The sequence below is a fragment of the Leuciscus leuciscus genome (genome assembly GCF_965113295.1).
Source record: "Leuciscus leuciscus genome assembly, chromosome: 19".
NCBI lineage: Eukaryota > Metazoa > Chordata > Actinopteri > Cypriniformes > Leuciscidae > Leuciscus > Leuciscus leuciscus.
The window spans coordinates 8,142,503-8,169,051 of NC_138743.1; the positions used below are offsets into that span (position 1 = coordinate 8,142,503).

At 36.9% G+C, this 26,549-nt stretch overlaps 1 protein-coding gene across 10 annotated transcripts in view; it reads left to right on the forward strand.

Annotated features, from left to right (window-relative positions):
- Positions 1–26,549, forward strand: part of mark3b (MAP/microtubule affinity-regulating kinase 3b) — a 64,314-nt gene that overhangs the window by 30,869 nt on the left and 6,896 nt on the right. For 5 of the 10 annotated variants that reach the window (XM_082148582.1, XM_082148585.1, XM_082148587.1 and 2 more), the window contains exons 4-16: positions 910–958; positions 6,556–6,621; positions 6,734–6,804; positions 9,282–9,338; positions 11,142–11,378; positions 11,681–11,800; positions 12,573–12,672; positions 15,861–15,973; positions 17,005–17,155; positions 18,125–18,336; positions 19,671–19,774; positions 24,344–24,613; positions 25,984–26,010. In XM_082148582.1, the coding sequence (XP_082004708.1) occupies positions 910–958; positions 6,556–6,621; positions 6,734–6,804; positions 9,282–9,338; positions 11,142–11,378; positions 11,681–11,800; positions 12,573–12,672; positions 15,861–15,973; positions 17,005–17,155; positions 18,125–18,336; positions 19,671–19,774; positions 24,344–24,613; positions 25,984–26,010 (1,577 nt within the window). Of the gene's footprint in view, positions 1–909; positions 959–6,555; positions 6,622–6,733; positions 6,805–9,281; positions 9,339–11,141; positions 11,379–11,680; positions 11,801–12,572; positions 12,673–15,860; positions 15,974–17,004; positions 17,156–18,124; positions 18,337–19,670; positions 19,775–22,199; positions 22,374–24,343; positions 24,614–25,983; positions 26,011–26,549 lie in introns of all 10 variants that reach the window. The other 5 variants (XM_082148584.1, XM_082148586.1, XM_082148580.1 and 2 more) reach the window with 2 other exon arrangements.

Genomic DNA, 26,549 nt, shown 5'->3' on the forward strand with positions numbered 1-26,549 from the left:
GTGCAGTGAGTGACTACTGACTATTGAACTCTGTGAAACATTTAGTACCTTTCACTCTTTCTCATGCTTTCAGTGTTTTTGTATGTGACCGAACACGTCAGAGTGACGTACGTACTGGACCATTGGAAATTGATGCATGTTTTGAGGGGTGAAAGAGTCCGGAGACTGGAGTGAACAGAAATGTGGTGAGAGAGAAAGATTGAACAAGAATAGAAATACAATTCTCAATCAATTCTGAATGGGGCGCAAGCCTTGTCGCTCAGGGAGCCTCAACAAACTCCCAAAGTGGCCTCAAGATGGCTTAAAATGAGACAAAACAAGCATTAAAATAAGTTAAAACAGCTTAAAATCAAGATATTACTTAGTATTTGATTATTTTTATAACAAAAAAAAATGCTAGTTATGCAAAGCTCTAAAATATTTTTATTGGATAGGCCTTCAAATGTTGTTGTGGACAATGGGAATGGGTATAGGTGAGAATATAAAACGGTTATATTGTGAAATGTCACATGATCCTTCAGAAATCATTCTAATATGCTGATTTGGTTCTCAAGAAAGTTTTGCTTAATATTTTTGTGGAAACCCTGTAACATGTTTTTCAAGATTCTCTGATGAATAGAAAGCTCAAGATAACACCATTTATTTGAAATAGAAAACTGTTATATTATAAAATATAAATAAATATATAATTAATAAATAAAATATATTGTCACATTTGATCATTTTAATGCGTCTTTGCTGAATGAAAGTTTTAATTTATTTCTAAATGAATCTTTCAGACCTTCAACTTTAGAAAGATATTATGCATCTCCCTAGAATTGTGACTGAGTTTTGCACACCACTTATGTTTTCATCAGTAAATGTAAATATCTCATCCTCTAATTGTTCTTCTTCTGCCTTCTTTTGCAGCTCTTCAGGGAAGTAAGAATAATGAAGATTCTAAATCATCCAAATATTGGTAAGTTGTCCTACAGTAATCTGTTTTTAGAAGCTCTCTGTGGAGATGTTTGGGAATGCGGCACACAAAGCGGACTGTAGTGGAGGCCTCTCTAATCCCCTGTGCAGGAACTCCCTCTGCTTTTCCCAGAGCCGCCACACCGCTCCTATTCAGATGGGCCGACCGGCTCCTCCCGGCAGCACAAAAGCACTCCTGTATGCCTCTGTGTGTTCCATTGTTGAGCATCCATCATCTGACGGCCTGCACATGCCTCCCCCCCCCCCCTCTTCTGTCTCATGATGTCATCTCTGTGTGGCCCCTCTCTCGCCCCAATACCTTTATCAGCCCTCAGCGACCCCCATCTGCCATTCCCGGACATGAGAGACCCTTGTTTCCAATTATAATATATTTCGTTTTAGTTCTGAATGCTCACCGGTCAGCGATGGCATGAAACTTAAGCGTAAGGGACTGAATCTTATAGGACCAACAGTGTGGGGGCCGGTAAGAATACAATAAGAAATTATTACTTTTATTCAGCAAGGATGCATTAAATTAATTAAAAATGATGTTACAGGACAATTCAATTTCAAATAAATGCTGTTCTTTTTGAGCTTTCTATTCAGGAAAGATTGCTGAATGCAGTCACGGTTTCCACAAAATATTAAGCACCACAACCGTTTTCAACATTGATGATAATAGATGTTTCTTGAGCATCAAATCATCATATTTGAATGATTTCTGAAGGATCATGTGACACTGAGGACTGGAGTAATGATGCTGAAAATTCAGCTTTGTCAACACACATCACAGATGGAGTAAATTACATCTTAAAATATATTAAAATAGAAAAGTTATTTTATTTCACAATATTACTGTTTTTATGATATTAATAAATTGCTTTTGTGAGCATAAGAGACTGAAAGAAAACATCTTACCGACCCCAAACATTTGAACGATGTGTATAAATACTCATTTATACTGTTTGACTAAAATAGTAAGCATGATATTATAAAGACAACATGTTGTTAAATTAAATATGCAAAGTGGCTTTTCTTTTGCCACAATATTTTATACAAATCAAAATATGATCTAAAAATGTTTTTTACTTGTATTACATTAATGGCATAATTTTTATTTACTTAGAATTATAAATAATTTTGTCGCAAAACTGTTTGCAGATCAGAATAATTGCAGCACCCCATTTGAAAACCCCTGTTCTAGAGCAGGAATTTGATTAATTATAAAACGGTAACCACATAATATATATTCCTGATAACATATATCAGGAATATATGTTATATGCTCCAATCGCACAAGGCTTTGAGCCTGCAGAATGCCAAGCTAGGCACATTTTAAGTTTGTCCAAAGGTTCAGTCTGAGCACTTTTATTTTTTTTGTTAATAAGATGTCTTTGCGCTTTGTAAATTTCAGGTCAGAGTTCACCCAAAATGGTTTGGTATTGCATTGGACAACAAACATTTTAAGGCCCCGATATTCTCACAGCAAAGTTCTTTTTCGTTCTTCGCTTAGGGGTAAAACGAAGTTCGAAATAATTGTATTCATCCGCGCTGTGCCGTGCCGAGGCACAACCCACGTAAAGTTGATAATTCCGCGAATAACTGCAATTGCAGATTTCGAACAGAGATGGCGACAAAGAGGAAAAACTACAGACTGCAGCTTTAAAATCAAGCAGCTTTACCGTATTAAACATGAAAAATAGTGTCTCGTTTCATCAGAAGTACAACTTCATTTCTTCTATAAATCTGCTCTCCAGTGTGTTCATGTTTTCACTCGTAGACGTCTGACCTCAATGGACTGAACAGGAGAAATTAACCGGAAAATATTTCCACGTGACAGAAGTCGGAGCCTCAGAGCCACACCTAACTATTGCATAATCGTCACGGACCAATGGTAGTACAAAGGAGTTTACCAGCCGAAACGAACTTTTCCAGAAAGTTTGCTTTGCAAACTGTTTCGAACTCGCAAAACGAACACCAAATGAACTTCAAAGCCTGATTTTGTTCAAAACCAGCTAGTTCTGATTCAGTTTGAAGTGTATCAGGGCCTTTAGTATACCTTGCGTTTACGGTTATGGATTTGCAGGAACTCTTCTTTCGCTGTGACTTCACAAAACATACAAATCGCTTTTTTAGATCATGTTTGATTGATTTGAAAATCTATTGAGATTTCAAAATCTATCGTGTTTGTAAGAATGGAAGAACTTTGTTTGGCAACACATTCGATGAGATCTATTGATGAGCTCTATCTCAAAAAGCAGTATGTAACTAAATATTTATTTCAAATAGTTTCTTTCAACCACTTCACTGAAACAAACCGTCCAAACGACCTGATCTGCTAAAATGAATCCGATTCCCAAGCGCGATTGTTTTCAGGATGTCTGTACTGTGTTCGTTTGTGTTGCGTCATGCGTGTCATTTCCATTGTCAGTGACATTATGCATGTTTCACATATGAATGACTGAGCCAGTGAAAGCGTTTGATGCATCGTCGTGAAGATGAAGTGTTTCCAGCGAGTTGGAGGGAAGGTTATTGTTAACTCCCAGCTACGGCCCACGCACTTCCTAACCTTTCCTTCATTCAGATTTTACCTCTGTCAGCCTCCTCACGTAACCTCTGTCTCTCAAAGACAGCCTTTCTCCTCACTCGCCCCCTTATTTGATTTCACCGGATGTAGAGCATCTTTCCAGGAATTGGGAAAAGCAGGGGTCGTCATGACAACGCTTGCTTCCGCTTCCACATGCGATGCCCTTTGTAATAATAATCTGCACAGACTGTGACGGCACATGCTCGGGCATCGACGACTCCTGCCTGTCCTTGGGCTGTCGAGAGTGAGGCGTCTGGTCACACGTTATCACTGCCCCGGAGATGACCTACTTTTTTCCCTATTCTCGCAAATGAGGGAAAAAGGCAGAGTGGATTGCCAGAAGAGGATGTGGGTGGCGTTGATGTGGCTCTGGTTGTGTCAAACGCGGAGCCTGGCACAATCAGGGCAGAGATAAATGAAAGGACTCGCCCTTGTGTTGTTCCCAGCCTGCATGATGTTATTTTTGGTCAGTTGAAAAATGTCTGTAGACACTAGACATACTTGAAGAATCGTTATGTAGTTCTTGTAATCTATCAATCATGTCTGTCAAGCTCCAAAAAAACCTCCCATAAAAGTTTACCATACTTCTTTTTCCACTATAGTAGGTCTTCAGAAGCTATTAGATAGCTTTTTGTGAGAAAAGGTTGAAAGTAAAGTCTTTATTCACTGATATTCACTATAATGTGCTTACTCATGGCAACAGTACAAGCCAACTTTTTCAGCAGCCTTAGTTTCAGAAGTATTTTTCCCATAAGGAAAAGCTGATTTTCAGCATCATTACTCCAGTCTTCAGTGTCACATGATCCTTCAGAAATCATTAGGCTATAATATGCTGATTTGCTGCTTAAGAAAATTTATTATTATTATTAAACAGTTGTGTACATTTTTTGTCAGAATTCTTTGAATTGGTAGTTCAAAATAACAGCATTTATTTTAAATATAATCTTTTGTAACATTATAAATGTCTCTACTGTCACTTGCTGAATTAAAGTATTAATAACACTTTCATTTCTTTCCAAAAAAAAAAAAATTCTTACTGACCCAAAACTTTTGAACGGTAGTGTATAATGTTACAAAAGCTTTCTATTTCAGATGAAGGCTGTTCTTTCTATTCATCAAAGAATCCTGAAAAAATAAATAAATGCATAACTATTTTCAACATTGAAAATAATAAAATTAAATAATGTTTCTTGAGCAGCAAATCAGCATATTAGAATGATTTCTGAAGGATCATGTGACACTGAAAACTGGAGTAATGATGCTGAAAATTCAGCTTTGCATCACAGGAATGAATTACATTTTAAAATATTTTCAAACAGAACCAGTTATTTAAAAAATGTAGTAATATATCACAATATTACTGTTTTGTGTGTCATTTTAATTAAATAAATGCAGCCTTGGTGCGCAGAAGAGACTTATTTAAAAAACATTAGAAATCTTACCGATCTAAAACTTTTGTGTGTATATATATATATAATATATATATAATATATATATATATATATATATATATACACACACACACACACACACACACACACACACACACATTTGTGTATTTCGAGAGGGATTGAGCCCTCGCAGTTCCATTGAGGAAAAGGTTTTGGAATGACGTCAGGATGAGTAAATAGTGGCAAATTATAATTAAATAACCTAACAGATTTATGATGACCTATTTTCAGAATCACTAAAGCTTTAGTGTGTGTTTGTGTACTCAATCACTCAATCATCGCTGTCACAGAAGCAGAGCGCTGCCTTCGCTGGCATTTTCGGTGTTGCTAAATTTAGTGTGCATGTTGGGAGTACATGTTAGATGTTTTTGTGTTGTCGGTTACTGTTACTTAAACCTGGCCTGTCACTCACATTTCAAACAGCGTTCAGTTACAGTAACGCTTTCCCGGAGACATGGCATATGTCTGTGCAGTTGCAGGTCAACAGGGAAGAGCTCTGAAGGCACACTGTGAACTGAATTACATTTCAGCTCATTTAGATGCTATCAGAGTACAAATGTTGAATCAAAGGATTTTAGAAATTGCTATGTTTTAGGAAGGAATGTCCAGGTTATATTCCAACCTCAAATCAAAAGAGTAAAATTAACAATTCAATTTGTTAATTCATTAGGTATAATGAACTTACAATGAACATTAGTTTTGCTGCATTTATTAGGTTACTGTTACATTCTTAACCTTGCAAACTGTATAAAAGAACATTTAGTATATTTATTATGAGCGAACATAATTGTAACAGTGAACAAAGCTATATTTATAAATGAACACAACCATTGAAAAGCAACATTTAAAAAAAAAAGTTAATTTTATTCAGCAAAGATGCATTACATTTTTTATTTCAAATAAAAGCTGTTCCTTTGAACTTCCTATTCATTATTGTTTCCACAAAAATATTAAGCAGCATAACTGTTTTCAACATTGATAATAATAAGAGATGTTTTTTGAGCAGCAAATCAGCATATTAGAATGATTTCTGAAGGATCATGTGACACAGAAGACTGGGTGATGGTCTCAATTCTTTTGTATATATAAATACACACATATGCATATTTAAAAAATGTTTGCCTGTATATACTGTACATATATTTATACATAATTTATATTATATAAAAATATAAATATTTTATATCTAAATAACACATTTTTCTTAAATATATACATGCATATGTGTGTTTTTATATATAAAAAATAATTATCTTAATAAAAATCTTAATAAATGATATTAATAAAAATCTTACCAATCCAAAACTTTTGACCGGTTGTGTGTGTGTGCATGTGTATGTATATATGTGTGTATATGTGTATGTATGTGTGTGTATATATATAAAAAAAGAAAGACTAGGCATCAGTAACCTCAGTACGTCATCATCAGAAACTTTTACTTCTGTTTTGTGCCTCGCTCGATGACTGTCATATTGGCCTGCAATACAAGCAAAAATTTATTTGGTGCAGCAGGATAATTGATTATTGATTTTAATGTGTCTCTTTCTCTGTCTCTTTCTACAGTAAAACTCTTTGAGGTCATAGAAACAGACAAGACACTTTATCTGGTGATGGAGTACGCCAGCGGTGGTGAGTTTGATGTGACACTGCCTCTCATGTTATGTAATCTTGTGCAAACAGGCCTGTAATTCTACATAATGAAGCGTATGAAAGTGAGAATGTGCATCTCTTCTCTCCACAGGGGAGGTGTTTGACTACCTCGTAGCGCATGGACGCATGAAGGAGAAGGAGGCCAGAGCTAAATTTAGACAGGTACAGTACTGCAGTGTGCTGGATACAGCCCTCTCGCTCTCACCCGGGCCGTCCTGCCCATTCACACAGCTGTGAGCTGCAATTGGTTGGCGCTTGTGATTGGCGGTTGATCGTGTGGCAGCTGCGTGAAGGGTTTCCCAGTAGGCCGTATGTGGCCCATATGGACGACTTTTGGTTTGGGGTCAAAAACTAAATATGGTTTGAACAGCTTATGAACCGCTTGTGGAAAACCACAAACCATCATCAAAACTAATTTGCTGACATCACAGTAGTGTCAGAATCTCACAATTTGAGAGGGTTTTAAAATTGCATTATGCAATTTTTTCAGTATGTTTACAGTGCATATTATCCATGTTCTCTCTATGCAAAGAACAGCAGGATCTGACGGTGCAAAAAAATCTAAACATTGAGAAAATCGTCTTTAAAGTTGTTCATTTATGCTCGCGATTGTGCTGCATTCACTCACAAAATTTAAAAGTGTTATATATTTACGGTAGAAAATTGACTAAATATCTTCATGGAACATGATCTTTACTTAATATCCTAATTATTTTTAGCATTAAAGAAAAATCTATAATTTGGACTCATACAATGTATTTTTGGCTATTGCCACAAATATACCCGTGCGACTTGGGACTGCTTTTGTGATCCAGGGTCACATATATTTTCATAATGATCTGGTTCTACTTATTAAAGGAGACATTTTATGCCCCTTTTCACAAAATGTAATAAACACAGTATTCATTACATACTGTGAAGGTTTTACACACTGTGAACCTACATAATGAAGGTTTACTCATTTTGTGTTGTCATTTTAATTCGTTAAGATTGTTATAATACTATTTTTACACAAATAAAATACAACTTTAATTGTACAATTATTTATGTGAGTTGAAGACACCAGCCTTTATCAATGTCCTAGATTATTTACATTGTTCTACATAAAGGTGGTCACGTTTTATGGTTAAAATCATTTGACCAACCAAATACTCCCTTTATCTTAATAATCCCATAAACGTTTGGTTGTGGAATAAATTAATCACGGTTAATAAACACATACGGTGATATTGGATTTACTTTAGCATTTAGCTAAATGCGGCATCAACAAAAACATCTCCAGGTGTTTAGTGCGGTGAGAGAGCTCTAATGAGACAGTCACACACTGACAGCATCATTTGCTCTGTTTAATTACCCGAAGACCCCTTTCAACCTCCCTCCTTCCCACTGAGACCCATTGGTCTAATGGATGGGTACGGTGGGTTATCCCGCAGCTGATGTAGACATCTGTAGTCATAGCGATGGGGTCTCCCTCTCCTCCTCTCCTCTGCTGCTGTGGAGACAGCTTATCTGGGTCAGGCATGAAGCACCGCTGAGATTTCGGAGCGGAGCAGAAAAACGAACAGATTCTTTCACCAGCCAGAGAAAGAAATGGAAATCTGTCCCACTATCTGATGTCTGGGACACCGTCCACCGACAGAGCTGCATGAATATTAAACGGTATCGAGAATGTTGTGTGTTGGAGAACGAGAAGAGAATACCACAATTATAATGAGCTTTACACAATATAAAAAGTAACTTCAATAGTCCATATATTCAGGATTCTTTGTTCAAAAGAACAGAAGTTGTTGGAAATCGGAAATGGACAAAATTAGCTTGTGCAATTTACATATTAACAGACCAGAAAACATACAGAGCATCAGCTTTCGTTTCGGCTCTGACAGCGGCAAGATCACGCCAAACACTGTGAGTGTGTGTTAGAAATCAGGAATGGTGAGAGAACATTGCGTTTGGTAACTTGGGTCTTCAGGCGGCAAGGTTTAAATCCCGCTTCTCATAATGTTTACGCATTAGGTCAGTAGACGGTCTTTTGTGGCGGTTCGAACGCATTCAACCACATGCGTGTTTCCACTACAAAAGCAATCTGGTCGAAAGCGTTTTTTGACTACATCTGGAAGTGGTCGAAAGTGGACAAGCTCAAAACGTTTTAGACCCTTGTATTCCCCATCATCCACTTGTGATCCGATCTACCAAAACGCACCAGGTGTAAACAGGACCTATCAATCTTTACTGTCACTTTTGATCAATTCAATGCTTTCTTGCTGAATAAAAGTATTGATTCATTTAAAAAAACAACAAAAAAACACATCACTGACCCCAAACTTTTAAATGGTAGTGTTGGTTAAATTCTGATTTGATGCTTTAGAATGTGGGCGTGAGATTGAGGGACCTCATTTCTTCTATAATAAACCCAGCGTCAGTTTCAGCCTCTCTCTCCCCCCTCATTTATCATCCTGGACCATGTGTCAGAACCCACAGCACACATGCTCCCCCGTCCAATCAATGGCATTCTGGGAAAAAGCGATGATGCCAGTTAATTTGGCGTGTTGGCTGTTACACCACACCCTGTCTGTCACCCAGTCAGTTCTGTCTCTCTCTCTCCACGTTCTAAAACTCCTTTGTCTCCTTTTCTTCTTCAGATTGTTTCAGCGGTTCAGTATTGCCATCAAAAACACATTGTCCACAGAGATCTCAAGGTAAGGTCACTTGAGTGTCGTTGTGTCATCTTTTCTGCCCTCGGCAAACGAAAAGTCTGAAGTCATAGATTCATCTAATTCCAACGCTGCTATACTGTCAGAAGTCCTGCACGTAGATGCTCCTTTTGTAGCAAAATGGGGCTTAAGTCAGTGCTTTGATACAGACTAAATGGTCAAATCAATAAGCAGCCATGTCTCTGAGCAGGACAGAACATGAGCAAGAACCCCTGCTTCGTCTTTCCCGTCTCCCTCACGTCTGCTTTCCCTTTCCGAGTCTCCATGCTCCATTACACACTTTGTTTCCAGACTGATGCTCTGTAAATGATGCATGAGGCCAGTGTCTCGTGTGAAGGAAGCCAGGTGGAAATGTGGCTTTTTCTTATTGAGTTGTGTGCTTTCACTCTTTGGATCTGTCTGTGTTAATGTCGGTTAGGAAGGAGTAACTGGAAGAAGCCTCTTAGAGAAATTACATTTACACTATGCATTCGTTGAGGTCTAAAGCTGGGATTCAAAATCAAATTTAAACCTGGAAAAAAGCGGCGGAATTTAGAATAGTGTTTTTCATAACAAAGAAACATTAGGATGTAAAATTAATTAGACATATTTTAGATTCGATGGTCTCTGCTCATTATATGTTCTTGGGTGAAAAAACAGATTCCCACAAATGTCCAGGTCACATTTCTTTTGACCACATAGATTTATTTTCATTGTTCGTTCTTTCTTTCATTCTTTCTTTCGTTCTTTCTTTCTTTCTTGTATTTATTTATTTTATTTATATAAATGTATTTATTTAAGCAGTTTATATCTTAAATGTGTATAAGTTAAAGGCAATATGTGTATGTGTGTGTGTGTGTGTATGAAATATTTTTAATTTGAAATATTATTAAAATAATTTAATACAATTATTGTATTTAATATATTTTTTAAATAATATTAAATATAATGTAAATAATGCATTACTTAAAAAAAAAAAGAGCAAATCTGGTTCTTAATAATGCAACAAATCTTAATGGCTCTAAAATTATTATAATTTTATCAGTATTTATTATTTACAATTTAATTAATAAAGTAATTATCATTCTTATTTCTTCCCTCCTTGTACTTTTATATACTGTATGATAATAATCTAATTTCTCTTTGTATTTCATTATTCATAAACTCCTACCGAGCAAACACAATATACTCAAAGGCTGCGTTTACACTGGTACAAAAAAAAATCTTATTTTTTACTCACATCTGACACAGATCCGAATTTGTTGCACACGTGTAAACACAGAAATCTGCACGAGATCCGTTTTTTCGCATCCGATCTGAGCCACTTCCAGATACATATCCGATATCTGGAAATCTGACCTATGTTTAAACACGAATATCCAATTCCAAGCCACCACAAGGCGAGGGAGACACATTTGCCCACAAAGATAGCTTTTTAATGTTGTATTATGAAGCAGACGTGTCTGTATGCGCTCGCTCACAGCTTTTTTTTAATGAGGTGGAAACTTTATAAAGGAAAGAAATTGTGCACACAGAAACATTCAGGAGCTGGTTTTCAACCTCTTCCCTGTGAATTTGATAAATAAAACAGTTTAGCTACTGAAAGCTACATTATATTTCTCAGCAATGAGATAATAACTTTACTGTAATTAAACCAACAAGCTTCACTATCTCTCTCTCTCTCTCTCTCTCTCTCTCTCTCTCTCTCTCTCTCAGAATTCTAGATCTAACGAGCCGTAGAAAAAAATAACAGAGAAAATGACCTTCAAACTCTCAGCTTCTCACTCTTTCTCTTGCCCTCTCATGCAGGCAGAAAACCTACTGCTGGATGCAGATATGAACATTAAGATCGCAGACTTCGGTTTCAGTAACGAATTCACTATTGGGAACAAACTAGACACGTTTTGCGGCAGCCCACCGTATGCCGCCCCCGAGCTTTTCCAGGGCAAGAAGTATGACGGGCCGGAGGTGGATGTGTGGAGTCTGGGGGTCATACTCTACACACTGGTCAGTGGATCTCTGCCCTTTGATGGACAGAATCTAAAGGTTAGTGTGCTCTGCCCTGAAAGGTCACTTTTGCCCTCCTTCACAGAGAATCGTACAACTGAGAAGCCTGTGGATTCGTGTTGTGACTCATGAAAAATGCTGCATGAAATCAGTGATTTGTTAAAGCATTTAAGCCATAAGAGGTTATGCTTTATAGTGGTTTTAAGCACAATGCAAAGGTGAATTGTGAAATCGTTGCATCATGCAACCTCTCGTAGTTTATTACTTTTATAAAATAGCAGGAACGGTCAATAAAAACAATGAATAGTTCAGTAATGCCAAAATGATCTTTTTACCTACAGGAACTTCGTGAGCGGGTGTTGAGGGGCAAATATCGAATTCCCTTCTACATGTCGACTGACTGTGAGAACCTCCTGAAACGCTTCCTGGTGCTGAACCCTGTCAAACGGGGCACACTCGAGGTGAGAGAAACGTGGAAAACCTGTAAATATACATGGCACTTTCCATATATATGAAGTGACAAGAGATGCTTTAGCATCTTTAGTGTCACATGATCCTTCAGAAATCATTCTAAAATGCTGATTTGCTGCTCAAGAAACATTTATTATTATCATCAATGTTGAAAACAATTTTTTTCTGATGAATAGAAAGTTAAAAAGAATATATATAAATATAAAATCTCACAGAGGCCCAGGGAAGCGGCGCCCCCAGTGTTTGAGGGCTGTAAGTGCAGGTTATTTGCGGTTCACTTTAGGGCCAATGATGCACACGTAGAATCTTATGTCTATTACAGGAAACTCAGAATGAAATGACGTCCGCTAATGAATAATTGAGGATTTTAGAGATGTCACTGTGCACTCAAGCATGTGTAGCTCCACTCCCTGATAGTTATGTGGCTTTCATATGGGCCACTTCATTCAACACGTTATGCAACGAAAGTTATGAAAACTGAACAGGAATTATACATATACAGATATATTTGTGTATGCATTAATGTATATACATCCATGGATCTAAAACCGTAAGATTTACATTTGTCAGAATCATAGTTGCTTTGTACAGCAGTGTTATAGCAAAAAATCTGTCCCACCTTTAGGAAGCAGATTTTGTATTTTTTTGGTCAAGAATCTTCCAGCTGACCTACTTTAAAACATGTATTTGGTTTCCTGCATAACCATGCATATTCATGATCTAGCAGAACCTCTCACACTGCCCTGTGCATGTCTGTTTCAGCAAATCATGAAGGATCGATGGATCAACGCAGGCTGTGATGAGGATGAGCTCAAACCGTTTGTGGAGCCGGAGCTCGACATCTCGGATCAGAAGAGAATTGGTATGAAATCAACACTCTTACATGCAATCCTTTGTAGAAAATAAGCTAAATACTTTAAGACGGGAGGCTTCAAAAGTCTCTAATGTGATTGCTGCATTTTTATTTTATTTATATTTTTTAACTTGACATACATAAAGCAAAAGCTTCATTTAAAAAGTCCCCCTGTAGTCAATAAATGTATCCCTTAAAACTCATCTTGGATCACCAAAAGTACATATTTAAATAATTTTTCCTTGGGAAAAAATTCTTCATGCCTTAAAATAGCTTGAATGTAACTCAACACCCTTGCCTCATTTAGTATACGCGGTCCTATGAATATGAATATTCAAACCGTGGTTTTGAGGTTCACTGCAGTTTTAAGGAGAAAATACTCTGCAATGGTGTTGACTGATAAATTTGCACATGGTTTGTCTTAAAGCATATTGAAAACACCACATAGATATATAAACAACATTAAAAGCTTGATTTTCACCACAAGGGGACTTTAAGATTATTCTGTCGCTTCAGGGCGATTGTGCCAGTGATAAGTTCATACTGCTCTCCTATGGCTACAAGCTGCTGATGATCACATGTTCCTGACTGCAGTTTCCACAAAATTGTTTTGAATTACAAAGCAGAACTCTTGGTTTTAAATGTAACACTTCCCAGTTTTTTTCAGAAAGGAGTAGAAGGGTCATTAGTTTAAGAGCCGAAACATACTTAACTCAACGCAAATGTGAATGTTAACTCTCCTATCTACACAAACTTGATTTCATGCATTGAATTCTGTCAGACCTCAGTGCGTAACACATTACAAGTGCATATTGCATTTTTAGTGTAGCTATTAGCTTCAGTTGTCTTCTTCTACGGTCAGTTTTCTGCGTCAGGTCAACTTTTGAAGAGAATCTTGCTGAGCAAGTTAGTTAAAGTTATAGTTTAGTTATAGTTAGCTACACAACAGTTTAAAAGTTTTGGCTCGGTAAGATTTTTTGTGTTTTTAAAAGAAATCTCTTAGGCTCACCAAGCCAACATTTATTTGATCAAAAAACAGTAATATTTAGACATTTTATTACAATTTAAAATAAATGTATTTTATTTGAGTATATTTTAAAATGTAATTTATTCAAAATTGTATGAACCCTGTCAAACGGGGCACACTCGAGGTGAGAGAACGTGGTGAAACCTGTAAATATACATGACACTTTCCATAAATTAAGTGACAAGAGATGCTTTAGCATCTTTAGTGTCACATGATCCTTCAGATATCAATCTAATATGCTGATATGATGCTCAAGAAACTATTATTATTATTTTCAGTGTTGAAAACACTTGTGAAGCTTAACATTTTTGTGGAAACTGTGATCAGTTTTTTGTTGTTGTTGATAAATAGAAAGTTCAAAAGAACAGCATTTATTTGAAATATAAATCTTTTGCAACATTATAATTTTCTTTGCTGTCACTTTTTATCAGTTTAATGCATCCTTGCTGAATAAAAGTATTATATTCTTTTTTTTTTATGTACCTCTATAGTAATGTCTGGTTTGATTGCACATTTGAAGACCACTGTATTGTCCCCTTGAGTACGGGATTTTGTCACCGCCACAGTAACGCAAGCTTTTGTGTACTTGCTTTCTTTCTGTTTTTAGCTGGATGGACAATAAATAATCCAAATTTACAGACATAATAAGATCTTTCCCGTCTGCTCATCATTTATTTTTATATTAGTGAGTTTCCGTGGGAGTGAGTCAGGGCTTTTATGGTTCACAAGTGCAATCAAGGGAGATATTTGGGCTTCACTGCATTGCATGACGTCCTACGAGCGCGGTAGAAGCTGTTAGTCTGGCATGCTTGGTTCAACGTGACGCTGCTTGTGGTTGGTGGTGTGCCTGTGGGTTTCAGCAGAGTGCAGGGGTCGATGGTAGCTAAGGGTCAGACTGGCCCTGTTCTTTCCACTGCTGCTGGAGGCCTGTCTGCCTTTTAAACACTACATTGATCTCTGAGCCCTAGTTCTGTGTCCCTAAAAGCGTTTACCGCTAGTGCAGGAACAGTTCAAATGAGCCGAGGCCGTCACATTTAGTCTAGCACATGAAACGGTGACAGCATTGGCATTGATTTGAGAGTGCTTTTTTCCAGGTGAAACTAAAATGATACCCGAAATTACTTCTTTTTTTAATTTGTGAAGGACATTCACGCTGAGAGACAAAGTAAGCAGACATCATTCTGGAATCTGGAATAAAACTTGTTCAAGTTTGGCTAAAGCACACTTTTCTCAGCTTTCAGCTTCCCTGCTCTTTATATATCAGTGTCTTTTTATGCACAAATATGGAAAGAGTCAAGATGTACAGGTTTTTATCAGTTTACTTTTTTTTTAAAGTTGTTTTTATATGATACCACTCTGCTACAATAAGCTTTGGCCCTTGAAAAAGTCGTCCTCCTTCCACCATATGCCAGCGTGATGTATCCCAATCTTCAAGCAGAAGGAGCTGGATGAATTTTTTTTAATTATATCAATCAACAATCTGACTTGTGATGCAGCCTGGAATTATTTACACCATGTTTGTTCATTTGGCTTGACTGAGTTTGGTTTCCCCCAAGATTTTTTTTCTCCATTTCTTTCATCTGATGGAGTTTGGGTTCCTTGCCACTGTCACCTTTGGCTTGCTTAGTTGTGGTTAAACGACTCTTAATATTCAGTAATTAGTGCATTTATTGATTTGACTGCACTGACACTATTAGATAAGAACAAAAACATGAATTGAGCTGGATTGCGACTACTGTGTACTGTAGAGCTGCTTTATAACTGAATCCAAGTTTCATAGTTGAAAAACAGTGTTATTAAACTGAATTGAATCAACATTAAACTGAATTGAGCTGAATAATGACATTGTCTTGTGTAGAGCTGCTTAAAGCTGAAATGCTGAAATTGCTTCATAGTTGATGAACTTTACACAGTTATTGAACTGAATAAACACTGTACTGACTTGAGCTGAACAATCACACTAGTGTCTTTGAATTTTAATTGGTCTCATATTTGGTTAAGTTTGTATCATTGATTTGTTATTTTCCTTTCTTTCTTTTTTCCCATGATGCTGCTTTGAAACAATCTGCATTGTATAAAGCGCAATTTAAATACTTGACTTGGAGGCCAACCAACCAGTATCCTACATTGAATTGTTTTTAATAACCTGTCTATATATGGTTTGTTGCAGATATTATGGTGGGAATGGGTTACTCACGGGAGGAGATCCACGAATCTCTAACCAGGATGAAGTACGATGAAATCACGGCTACCTACCTGCTGTTAGGAAGGAAGTCCACTGAGGTGAGTTAGTCAACATGACGTTTCAGAGCTGTTTTGTTGCACAGTTGTAAAATGTAGCATGCTGAGGAGAGCATACAGTACCGTTCAAAAGTTTGAGGTTTTAATATTTTTCTGAAAGAATGTTCACCAAGGCTGAGATATAGCATTTAAAATAATTTTCAATTTTTATCATTTTTAAAAAGTACTTGATTCCTGTGATATCAAAACTGAATTTTCAGCATCATTACTCCAGTCTTCAGTGTCACATGATCCTTCAGAAATGCTCAAGAAACATTTCTCATTATCAATGTTGTGCTGATATTTTTGAAGAAACTGTGAAACATTTTTTCAGGATTCTTTGAGTAAGAAAAGCTTTTGTAACATTTCAATGTTTTTAATATCACTTTTGATCAACTGAATGCATCCTTGCTGAATAAATCTTACTAACCCCAAACTTTCAAATGGAAAACTTTTAGGATAATTTGGCGCAATCACAGACTGTTCAACAACTACAGAGTGTTTAATTAGTGTCTGGACAGAATCTTTGAAAGCTATGCTGGAGTTTTGTTTTGTTTGCAGAATTATAGTCTTAACTTTTGAGATTTTGACCACAAAATGTACCCATTTTTGACATTATCTATACAGCCTGTCATGGAAATTGCTGTCCCTTTTTGTTGCCACTTTGCTCTATTATTAATTTGTTGTCATCGATTTTAGGTTTACCCACCCAAAAAGGTCATGTCGGTCAGTCAAACCTTTCCTGCCTAACTGGACAGAATAAACAGAATGAGCTGCAGTGTGGGCTAGTCTTTATGCCCATAGACAAACGACTGGCTATATCTGACATCTGATTATGGATGTTTTAGACTTGTAGCATGGCATTCTAAACCTATATCGCTGGTTATTCTTATCAAGCTGGATTAGCGAGTTACATTCGCTCCTTTCCCACTGCGCACTAATCCTCCATTTGCTAGACGTCAGCCCTCACATCCAGACATAAGAAAAACAGTCTGTCTCATCCAGTTCATATGTTTTGTTTTGTGTGATCACAGTTGGAGGTGAGTGATTCCAGCTCCAGCAGTAACCTCTCTCTAGCCAAGGCCAGACCCAACAGCGAGCACAATAACGGCCAGTCACCATCTCACCTCAAAGTCCAGAAGAGCATCTCCTCCAACCAGAAACAGCGTCGCTACAGTGACCAGGGTGAGCACTGTGGTAGATTTTTCCCTAAACCTAACTATCTGGAGCGTCTCCAATCGACACCCAGTTGATCTTATTAACTGGGGGCATCTCCAAATCGACACCCAATACCTTTATACTCTAGCTCTTGCGTCTTCAGTCGACAACTGGCTGAGTTTCTTACTCTAACTAACTTGCTTCCCTAAACTAGCTTACTTCCTGCGCAGGAATAATCGACAAACAGACTTCTGCAAATGTCCTTTAAATGCTTTAATCACGGCCAGGAGATCTTCCCGAGCAGTTCTCAGGGAATCTCTCCCAAGAAGCAAGGCCGGAGGATCTCAGACAAATTCCATCGAGAATCCCGCCAGAAAACACGGATACAACAGTTTTTATAGAATTGAGAAAACAAATAAGACTAACATGTCACCTTCAATATGATTGGTTCAACTGGTTTAAAAGCCCCAACCTTTTCCCTCTGTTCGCTCCTACAGGAAAAACAAATGTTGATTAATTAAAGTTGATTAATTAAATCCATCACAGCACGCTTTTTGGTCTTTACGTCTTTTGTTGAGCTGCTTTATATCTGAATCGAATTTGTTTAGAATTTTGCTGCATCGATAATATTATTGAACTGAATTGAATCAACATGACACTTAATTGAGCTGAATAACGGCACTATTGTCTTCTGTAGAGCTGTTTTATTGCTGAATTCATAATTCATAACTGATGAACTTTACAGTTATTGAACTGAATCAACAATGAAATGACGCAAGCTGAGTAACCACACTATTGTCTTCTGTAGAGCTGCTTATAGCTGAATTTGAGTTGGTCTCATATTTCCATCATTGATTCTGTTATTTCCGTTTATTACTGTGAAGCTTCTTTGAAACAATCTGTATAAAGTGGTTAATAAATAAAGGTGACTTGACATGACATAGTGCCTGCAATGAGGTCTTTGTCTTTCTAATCTCCGTTCCTCTCCATTCACAGCTGGTCCAACCATTCCCTCGGTGGGTTACCCCAAGAGAAGTCAGACCACTTCTGCAGAAAGTGACCATAAAGAGGAGGGCAGTGCACAGGCACGTAAGTCCAGCTCATCTGGGAGTCGTGGCATGGCTCCACCGAGCCCCATGCTGGGCAACGCCAACAACCCAAACAAGGCTGACATTCCTGACCGCAAAAAGAGCGCTGGTGCCCCTGGGGTAAGTTCCTACCACCCACCATCCTACAATTTACCATCCTACCACCCACACACAGCTTTCCTGTAGCTCAAACAGTAGAGCATTGGCGCTTGGAACGGCAAGGTCATGGGTTTGATTTCCAGGGAGAGCAAGAACTGATAAGAATGTTACCAAAAAAATGTGTACCTTGAAATGCAATGTAAGTCGCTTTGGATAAAAGCGTCTGCCAAATGCATAAATGTAAAATCTTTCATTATGTTATTGTTTGTATGATAACATCAGTTTGAACAGCATGTTGCTCATATACATATACAGTATACATGTACATTTATGCATTTGGCAGATGCTTTTATCCAAAGTGAATTACATTGCATTAAGGGATACATTTTAACAGTTCATGCATTCCTTGGGAGTTAAACCCACGACCATGGAATTCTTTGTGCCTGCTCTGCAGTTTGAGATACAGAAATGCTTTACTTATTAGTTATTATTTAGTTATTTTATGAATCATTAAGGATATGTTTACATGTCAATGATGTACCAAAAACGGAAAAGTTTTTCCTTTTGCATTTTTCATGTACTAACGACACCATTGTCAAAACGATCCCCGTTCACACGGATTTGCGAAAACTACTAAAAACACTGTATTCTGCTGCCAGGCCAGTAGTTGGCAATGTCACTTGATCACAAAGAAACACCATGCGTCTATAGACTGAACACGTAATACACATGCGCTTGACATCACTGTTTTCACAAATTCGTGTTTTTGTAGTTTACACAGAGACGGAGTAAGTTTTAAAAACGTGTACTTTGAAACCCGTTTTAAAGCATTTGCGTTTTCAGGCCCACAAAAGGCTGTTGTCGTGTAAATGAACGGCCAAAAAAAATAAATAATGATTTTAGTTGAAAACAGAGTCATATAACTGTCACAGTTGTCTTCTACTTTATAGCTGAATCTTTTTATTTTAATTTTTTTTATTGATGAAGTTTGAAACATCGACACTGTTATTGAACTGAACTGAATCAACACTGAACTGACTCAAGCTGTTTAACAATGTTACTGTGTCCGGTAGAGCTGCTTAAATGGAACTTTTTTTAATAATGAATGAACTTTACACCGTTTTTGAACTGAATTGAATCCACACTGAACTAAATGGATCTGAATAATGACACTATTGTCTTCTGTAGAGCTGCTTTACAGCGGAATTTGAATCGGTCTCATATTTGATGAAGTTTGTATCATTGATTCAGTTTTTTTTTTGTTAATACTGTGATGCTGCTTTGAAACAATTTATATTGTATAAAATGCAATAAAAAATAATGATGACTTGACTTGGCAACATGTATTTCTGCAGAGCAATTCTGTGTCTACCGGCATGATCAGGAGAAACACGTACGTGTGTAGTGAGAGGAATGCCACCGACCGCCACACCGTCATCCAGAACGGCAAAGAGAACAGGTGAGTCACATTAGGTCAAATGTTGTGAATCTCTCTCTTCCCTTTTAACAAAAGGAAATGCTACTGTGTTACTCAAAACAATCACTGACAACAAGGGACATCTTGCATCTCTTCATCCTCACACTACCAGATAACTTTACAGAAGCAGTTTCTTTGTGTTTGTGGAGCTTCATCTGTTCATTTTTCATTATGAAGCATTTGAAGATGGAGCTTTGGTTTAATACTTTACATTACTTTGTCATGTAGACCTTAGACTTAATTGCTGGATTTTACTGCTGTAACTTCTATGGCTGTATAATTAATCAAATGAAAATATAAAAATTGTTATATGGTATCCACTTATTAATTTACAAAAGGCTGTGATAGTTTTTGTGTGTTTCTTTGAACACCCTTGACACTGTTTAACATGAGAGACACTGTTTTTATGCCTTTTTCTTCTTGCAGCCTTGAAATCTCAGCAGAAGCAATATGAGACAAATGCTTATCAAATCACAGTTCAAATGGCAATATTTTTCAAAATATTCATAACATATTTCATAATTGTAATATTATATAGTATTGTTTATTATTCTAATAATATAACATTTATATATAATGTAATATTCACAATGTTTCACCCAATTGTGCAGCCCTAGTATCTACCTTATATCCCATAATTTATTGGACATATAAGAAAGATTAAATGACAATGCTTAGATATTTTTTCACTAATCGCCAATCACTTCTACAGTGTGTCCTGAATACTTAAATATACGCAGTGCAAGTTGTAGTGGTAAGAAACACTTTATGAGAAATAATGATTATTATGGTCCATAATGTTGCAATAGTGTTGTCTAAGCATTTATGAATGTGTTGATGAATATTCTGGTGGAAGATCTGTGGAAATCAATATGAAGGATATGGCACATACACACTAGAACTCCAGGTTCATTTGGGATGTTTGCATCAGACTTTTTTTTTTTACAAAGAGGCCTCTGTCCGGCTGATTGACAGCAATGACGTCTCACAAAACACAACGGTTAACCTTGCTGTGCCAGTCTGCAATGCTAAAGCGCTTTGTTTTGCCATGCAGTTCAGAGAGAGAAAGAGCAACCATGTGCTAAATCCCATATTAGGGATACGCAAAATTACATTTTTTCAAAATTGAGTCGCTGGGTTGACTGAACACCTTATCGACTATTCTTAAAGTGATAGTTCACTCAAAAATGTCATTCCAAACCATTATAAACTACTGTACGAAAGTTTGGCTATCCACAAAAATATTAATGCGCTCAACTAATTTTAACATTGATAATAAAAAGAAATGTTTCTTTATCAGCATATTAGAATGATTTCTGAAGAATCATGTGACACTGAAGACTGGAGTAATGATGCTGAAAATTCAGCTTTAAAGGTGCATTAAGCAACTTTTCATGTTAAAAATACCCGTTTTCTAACCCATACATGCTTAAACAATTGCCTGATGGGCTGAATGAGCCCTTCTCTGATCACTGAGATTGTCTCTATAATCCTGTGAAGTAAAAAAAGGGATTCGGGCCGGAATTTTAGACTGGGCGTGACGTCATGCGCGTTCACGGCACGCTCACCTGGCTGTCTGGCAGGTTTGTGTATTCGCCGCCATTCTCCGTAGAAGATGGATTCTAAGAGACCGGCTTGTAGTTCATTTCAAACACCAACGCAAACTCCACGTAAGATAAAAAAAAGAAAACTTTTGTCCGTGAGCGTGCACACTTCTGGCTGCAGTTTCGCTTGCCGCCAGAGGGGGCATAGTTCTGCAAAAACTCAGAGACTTGTGCAATGCACCTTTAACATCACAGAATAAATTACATTTTAAAATGTATTCAAAAAGAAAATTATTATTTTAAATTGTAATATTATTTCATAATATTTCTGTTTTTACTGTATTTTTGATCAAATAAATGCAGCCTTGGTGAGCATAAGAGACTTTTTTTCGAAAACATTACAAAATATTACCGACTTTTGAATGGTAGTTCAATTTTATTTGTATTTTTTTCTGCAGAACACACAAGAAACTATTTTGGAGAATGTCTCTGTGTTGTTTTGGACCCCATTGACTTTCATTATATAGACAAAAACAGTTGAAACATTCTTCAAAATATCATCTTTTAGATTCCGATTCATACAGGTTTGGAACGACATGAGGGTGATTAAATGATGACAGAATTGTCATTTTTAGGTGAACTATCGCTTTAAAGAATTCCTGTATAATCAAATGCGTTTCAAGCAGACACATTCATGTTGACTAGTCAGTTTTTGTACGACTAGCCGACCATCCGTATTCTATATTACTCTCTCTTTCTGCTCTTCTCTACTCGCGGTTATCATCTCATTTGCTCTGCTTTGTTTGTACGTATATGTCTGATCCATCCCAATGCTGTTTATTTGCCCGTCTGCCTTCGGCCAGTCTGAGTGAAATGTCGGGATGTGTCAGCACGAGTCCGACGGCTTACGCTGTGGCTCTCGCCACCTCATCGGCCTCGGTCCGTCTGCGCCACCAAAAGGCCCTCTCTGCCTCGGGACACACCTGCCGCACCACCTTGCCGCACAACGACGGCACCTTTGACTACTTCAGGCCCAAGTAAAGACGAGTGTAGCGTCTGTCTCTAATCTTAGTGTGTCTCTTCATCGCCTGACTCCTCCTCCTCCTCTCTAATGACCTCTGCTGTCTGCGTCTTTGATTTCCCGCCACCCTCGTCTTATACCTCTAGTGTTTCAACCAATCAGGGAGGACTCGTCATGGAGCTTCCGGTGCGTTTAACATTTGAGGGGTTCCTGCATCTTCCCACTCAAACCGTTAACTAACTTCCTGGTGTCTAAACCCACTAATATAGGATATAAACTCCATTAACCTAGTAATTGACTAGTGGAAAGACTGTTGACTTTTATATGTGCAATTATTATATTATTATTATATGTGCAAAAAACATCTGTATGCAGATTATGAACTTTGTTGAGCAGATTGCTAGAATTAAAATATGGTCCAGTCACTATTATTGATGTTTGTTAGTTTGAAATAGTAACAATTTAAAATAAGGTTTTGTTTATTAATAGTTAATGTATTAACTAACATGAACTAACAGTGAGCAATATATTTTTTACAACTTGAAAAAACTAAAAATTTTGTTGATGTTAGTTCACAGTGCATTAACTAATGTTCACAAATACAATTGATTTAAAAAATGTATTAAATGCTAAAATTAAGCTAAGATTAATAAATAAATACTGTTGAAGTATTGTTCATTCTTAACTTATGTAATCTAATGTAGTTAACTAATATTAACAAATGAAACCTTATTGTAAATAAGACATTTGACCCTTTGAAATTGTAAAGTGACATAAAACACTATATAATTTAAAACTAACAAACATCTATAATAATGGCTTGACCATATTTTAAAATAGATATAAAACATATTGTAACGTTGGTAGGATATGTTCGTGGTTAATGTGATGAACGAAACCTGTGGTTACTCTGTTAGGACACCTGTGTGAATTTGAGTACATCCACTGAAGATCACTAGTTTATTAAAAGCATTTATGAAAATTATTTCTGAAAAAGGTCTAGCATCATTTGTTTGCAGATTGATTGTATTGGTTTGATATTTTACTACATTCTCTTATAATATTCAATGACATTTTTGACTTCAAATGCTTAGCTTAAAGGGATAGTTCACTCTAAAATGTTTTGTAATAAATATTTTTTAATATCGTTTATTTTAATAATTGTATGCTTTATATATATTTATTTTTAGTTTTATTTATTTCTTATTTATTTCAGGTAGTTGCCAAAGCAACATTTACATTTTCTTTTATATTTATTAAGTTTAGGTTTTTCATCTAATATTTTTATTTTATTTTATTTATTTCAATGAACAACTTTTTTTAAAATAGTTTTCAGTGATGTAACGATACCCTCATGTCACAATTCGGTACAAATAACAACACTGAACTCACGATACAATATTATTGCGAATTTGCGATACTCCAAGACGGGAGTCTTAATAATAAAAAATAAAAAAATTTAAGTACTGTTGATCAAAATTCTACATTTGGTATTACATTGTGGGTGTAAATGAATAGGCTTGGACTTGGTGCTGGTAACCCAATGCACAGGACAACAGTGACACCAGAATAAAACTAAAAGTACAGAATTATTTTAGACAAAAATGTTTGCTCTCTGTCACTGACTAGATATATTTAAAATAATGTAGGCCACTTTTTATTGGTTACAAGACATTTGGCATTATCAGGACCCACAAATATTCCCCCATTGCATTATTATGCATTACATTCAACATTAAATATAGTAGTGTAATGTAGTACTGACACTAAAACTCTTTTGGGTGAATTATACACAATACATATTGTAACTCTCCATGATACATATTATTGCATTTTTGTATTGCGATATATTGTGACATGATATATTGTTACACCCCCTAATAGTTTTAGTTATTAACAACACTGCATCATTTACTCGCCCTCGTGTCGCTGCACGCTGATTTTTCCAATATCGTCATAATGTGACCCTGAATTTTCTCTCTTCAGCACGAGCACGGCTCAGACGGGTCAGCGGAACCCTGGTTCCTCCACCCACAGTATTAGTAGCGCGACTCCCCCGGACCGCCTGCGTTTCCCACGAGGCACTCTGAGCCGCAGCACTTTCCACGGAGGCCAGCTGAGGGACCGACGCACAGCCACCTATAACGGACCCCCTGCCTCGCCAACCTTATCACACGATGCCACGCCACTCTCACAGTCCCGGAGCCGCGGATCAACAAACCTCTTCACCAAGCTCACATCCAAGCTCACGCGCAGGTAAATCAACACTTCATGTTCTCAATACACAACAAAACCTTCCAGCGCACCTTTGACAAGTAACTATTACCAATGGAAATCAATTTTCAGTGGGATGAGAAGGAAAGTGTTCTTTTGGAGTTTGGGAATTTGAAATATGCACGCATTAGAACGCAACAGTTTGATAGGTTCAAAAATAGGTTCATTACTGGAAAAGATACTCTTATTTTGTAAAGCACAACTATAAAACTACGGTACTTAAAGTCCCCCTGCAGTCAATCATTTTATCTCTTGAAACTCATCTTTGATCTTCAAAATGGCATATTTAAATGTTTTTTTCTCTGGAAATAATTTCTTCATGCCTAATGTGTTAGTTCACCCAAAAATTGTAATTCTGTCTTTAATTACTCACCCTCATGTCGTTCCAAACCCGTAAGACTTTCGTTCATCTTCAGAACAGAAAAAAGAAAATATGAATCAACAACGCGCGCGTTCACGAGAGCTCCACGACACATGCGTGTGGTGTTGACTCGAGAGCAGGCGTTGCAATGCAAACAAAGCACTCATGTCGCTTTATAAAACTGAGGTTAAACCACATGGATTACTTTAATGATGTCTTACTACCTTTCTGGGCCTTGAAAGTGGTAGTTGCGTAGGCTGTCAATGGAGGGACGGAAAGCTCTCAGATTTTATTAATAACATCTTCATTTGATTTTCAAAAGATGAACTAAAGTATTATGGGTTTGTAACGACATGAGTGTGAGTAATTGATGACAGAATAAAATGTTATGGGTGAACTATCCCTTTAAAATAGCTTGAATGTAACTCTACACCCTTCCCTCATTTAGTATACGTGGAATTAATATGCAAATTAGTCCCGCCTCCACTCACTCACACCAGCACAGAATACCTGATCCATCTAAAAATCAGCATCCTTACAAACGCTTTGAACAACTAAGAAAGTCAATGGAGAAAAGCCCAAAAGCGCTGCACGGATTGGATTGGTTACATGTTTGTTATGGTAAGATCCAAAACTGCGTTTTTGAGACTGTCTTTGGTTCACTGCAGTTTTAAGGAGAATACACTCAGCAATGGTGTTGACTGATAAATTTGCACATGGTTTGTCTTAAAGCATTTTTACAAACACCACATAGACATATAAACAACATTAAAAGCTTGATTTTCACCACAGGGGGACTTTAAAATTTAAAGTTAGTAGCTTTGCACAATTTTAAGTTACTTACTTCCCAAAACTGGATGTCACGCAATAGTTTTGGCATGTCAGAACTATATAGGATGTTATCAGTGGCATCAGATTCCCCAATATGTTCTCAAGAGACAACACATCTACTCCAGATGTTGATCAGTGTCTGTTTCTGTTTCTTTTGTAGAAATATGTCATTCAGGTTTACCAAAAGGTAGGACCCTCGATGGGCTGTGTGCAGTTAACCAGAGCTGAAAGATGAAGTTTAACTCTTAACCCTAGCGTGAAGATGTTTTTCGATTAATTGCTTGTCACTCACCTTCGACACACTGTCTCTTAATCGGAGTGCAACTGAGCATGCCTGCTGTTTTCTGATGAACAGCACCTGAAGACAATACTAATCACCCATGCATGCCTGCTCATAGGATACAACTGAGCACAATAGATTCATTAGTCTCATTAGAGCCTCATTTTCCATTCACGCCTTTTGTCTTCGAGGAAGGTTGTGTGTTAGATAACCTACAGCGCACAGTAATGGGTGCGTTTGTTCAATGATAGCATTCTTCAGTCAGCCATGAAACATCCAAACCTCTGGACTTAAATAATGATGTTTTTCTCTCTCTCTCTCTCTCTCTCTCTCTATATATATATATATATATATATATATATATATAATTGAATTTTATGAAAACGTGTGTGTGTGTGAGTGCGTGTGTGTTTATAATAATATTTATTATTACCCACTTTTGATTT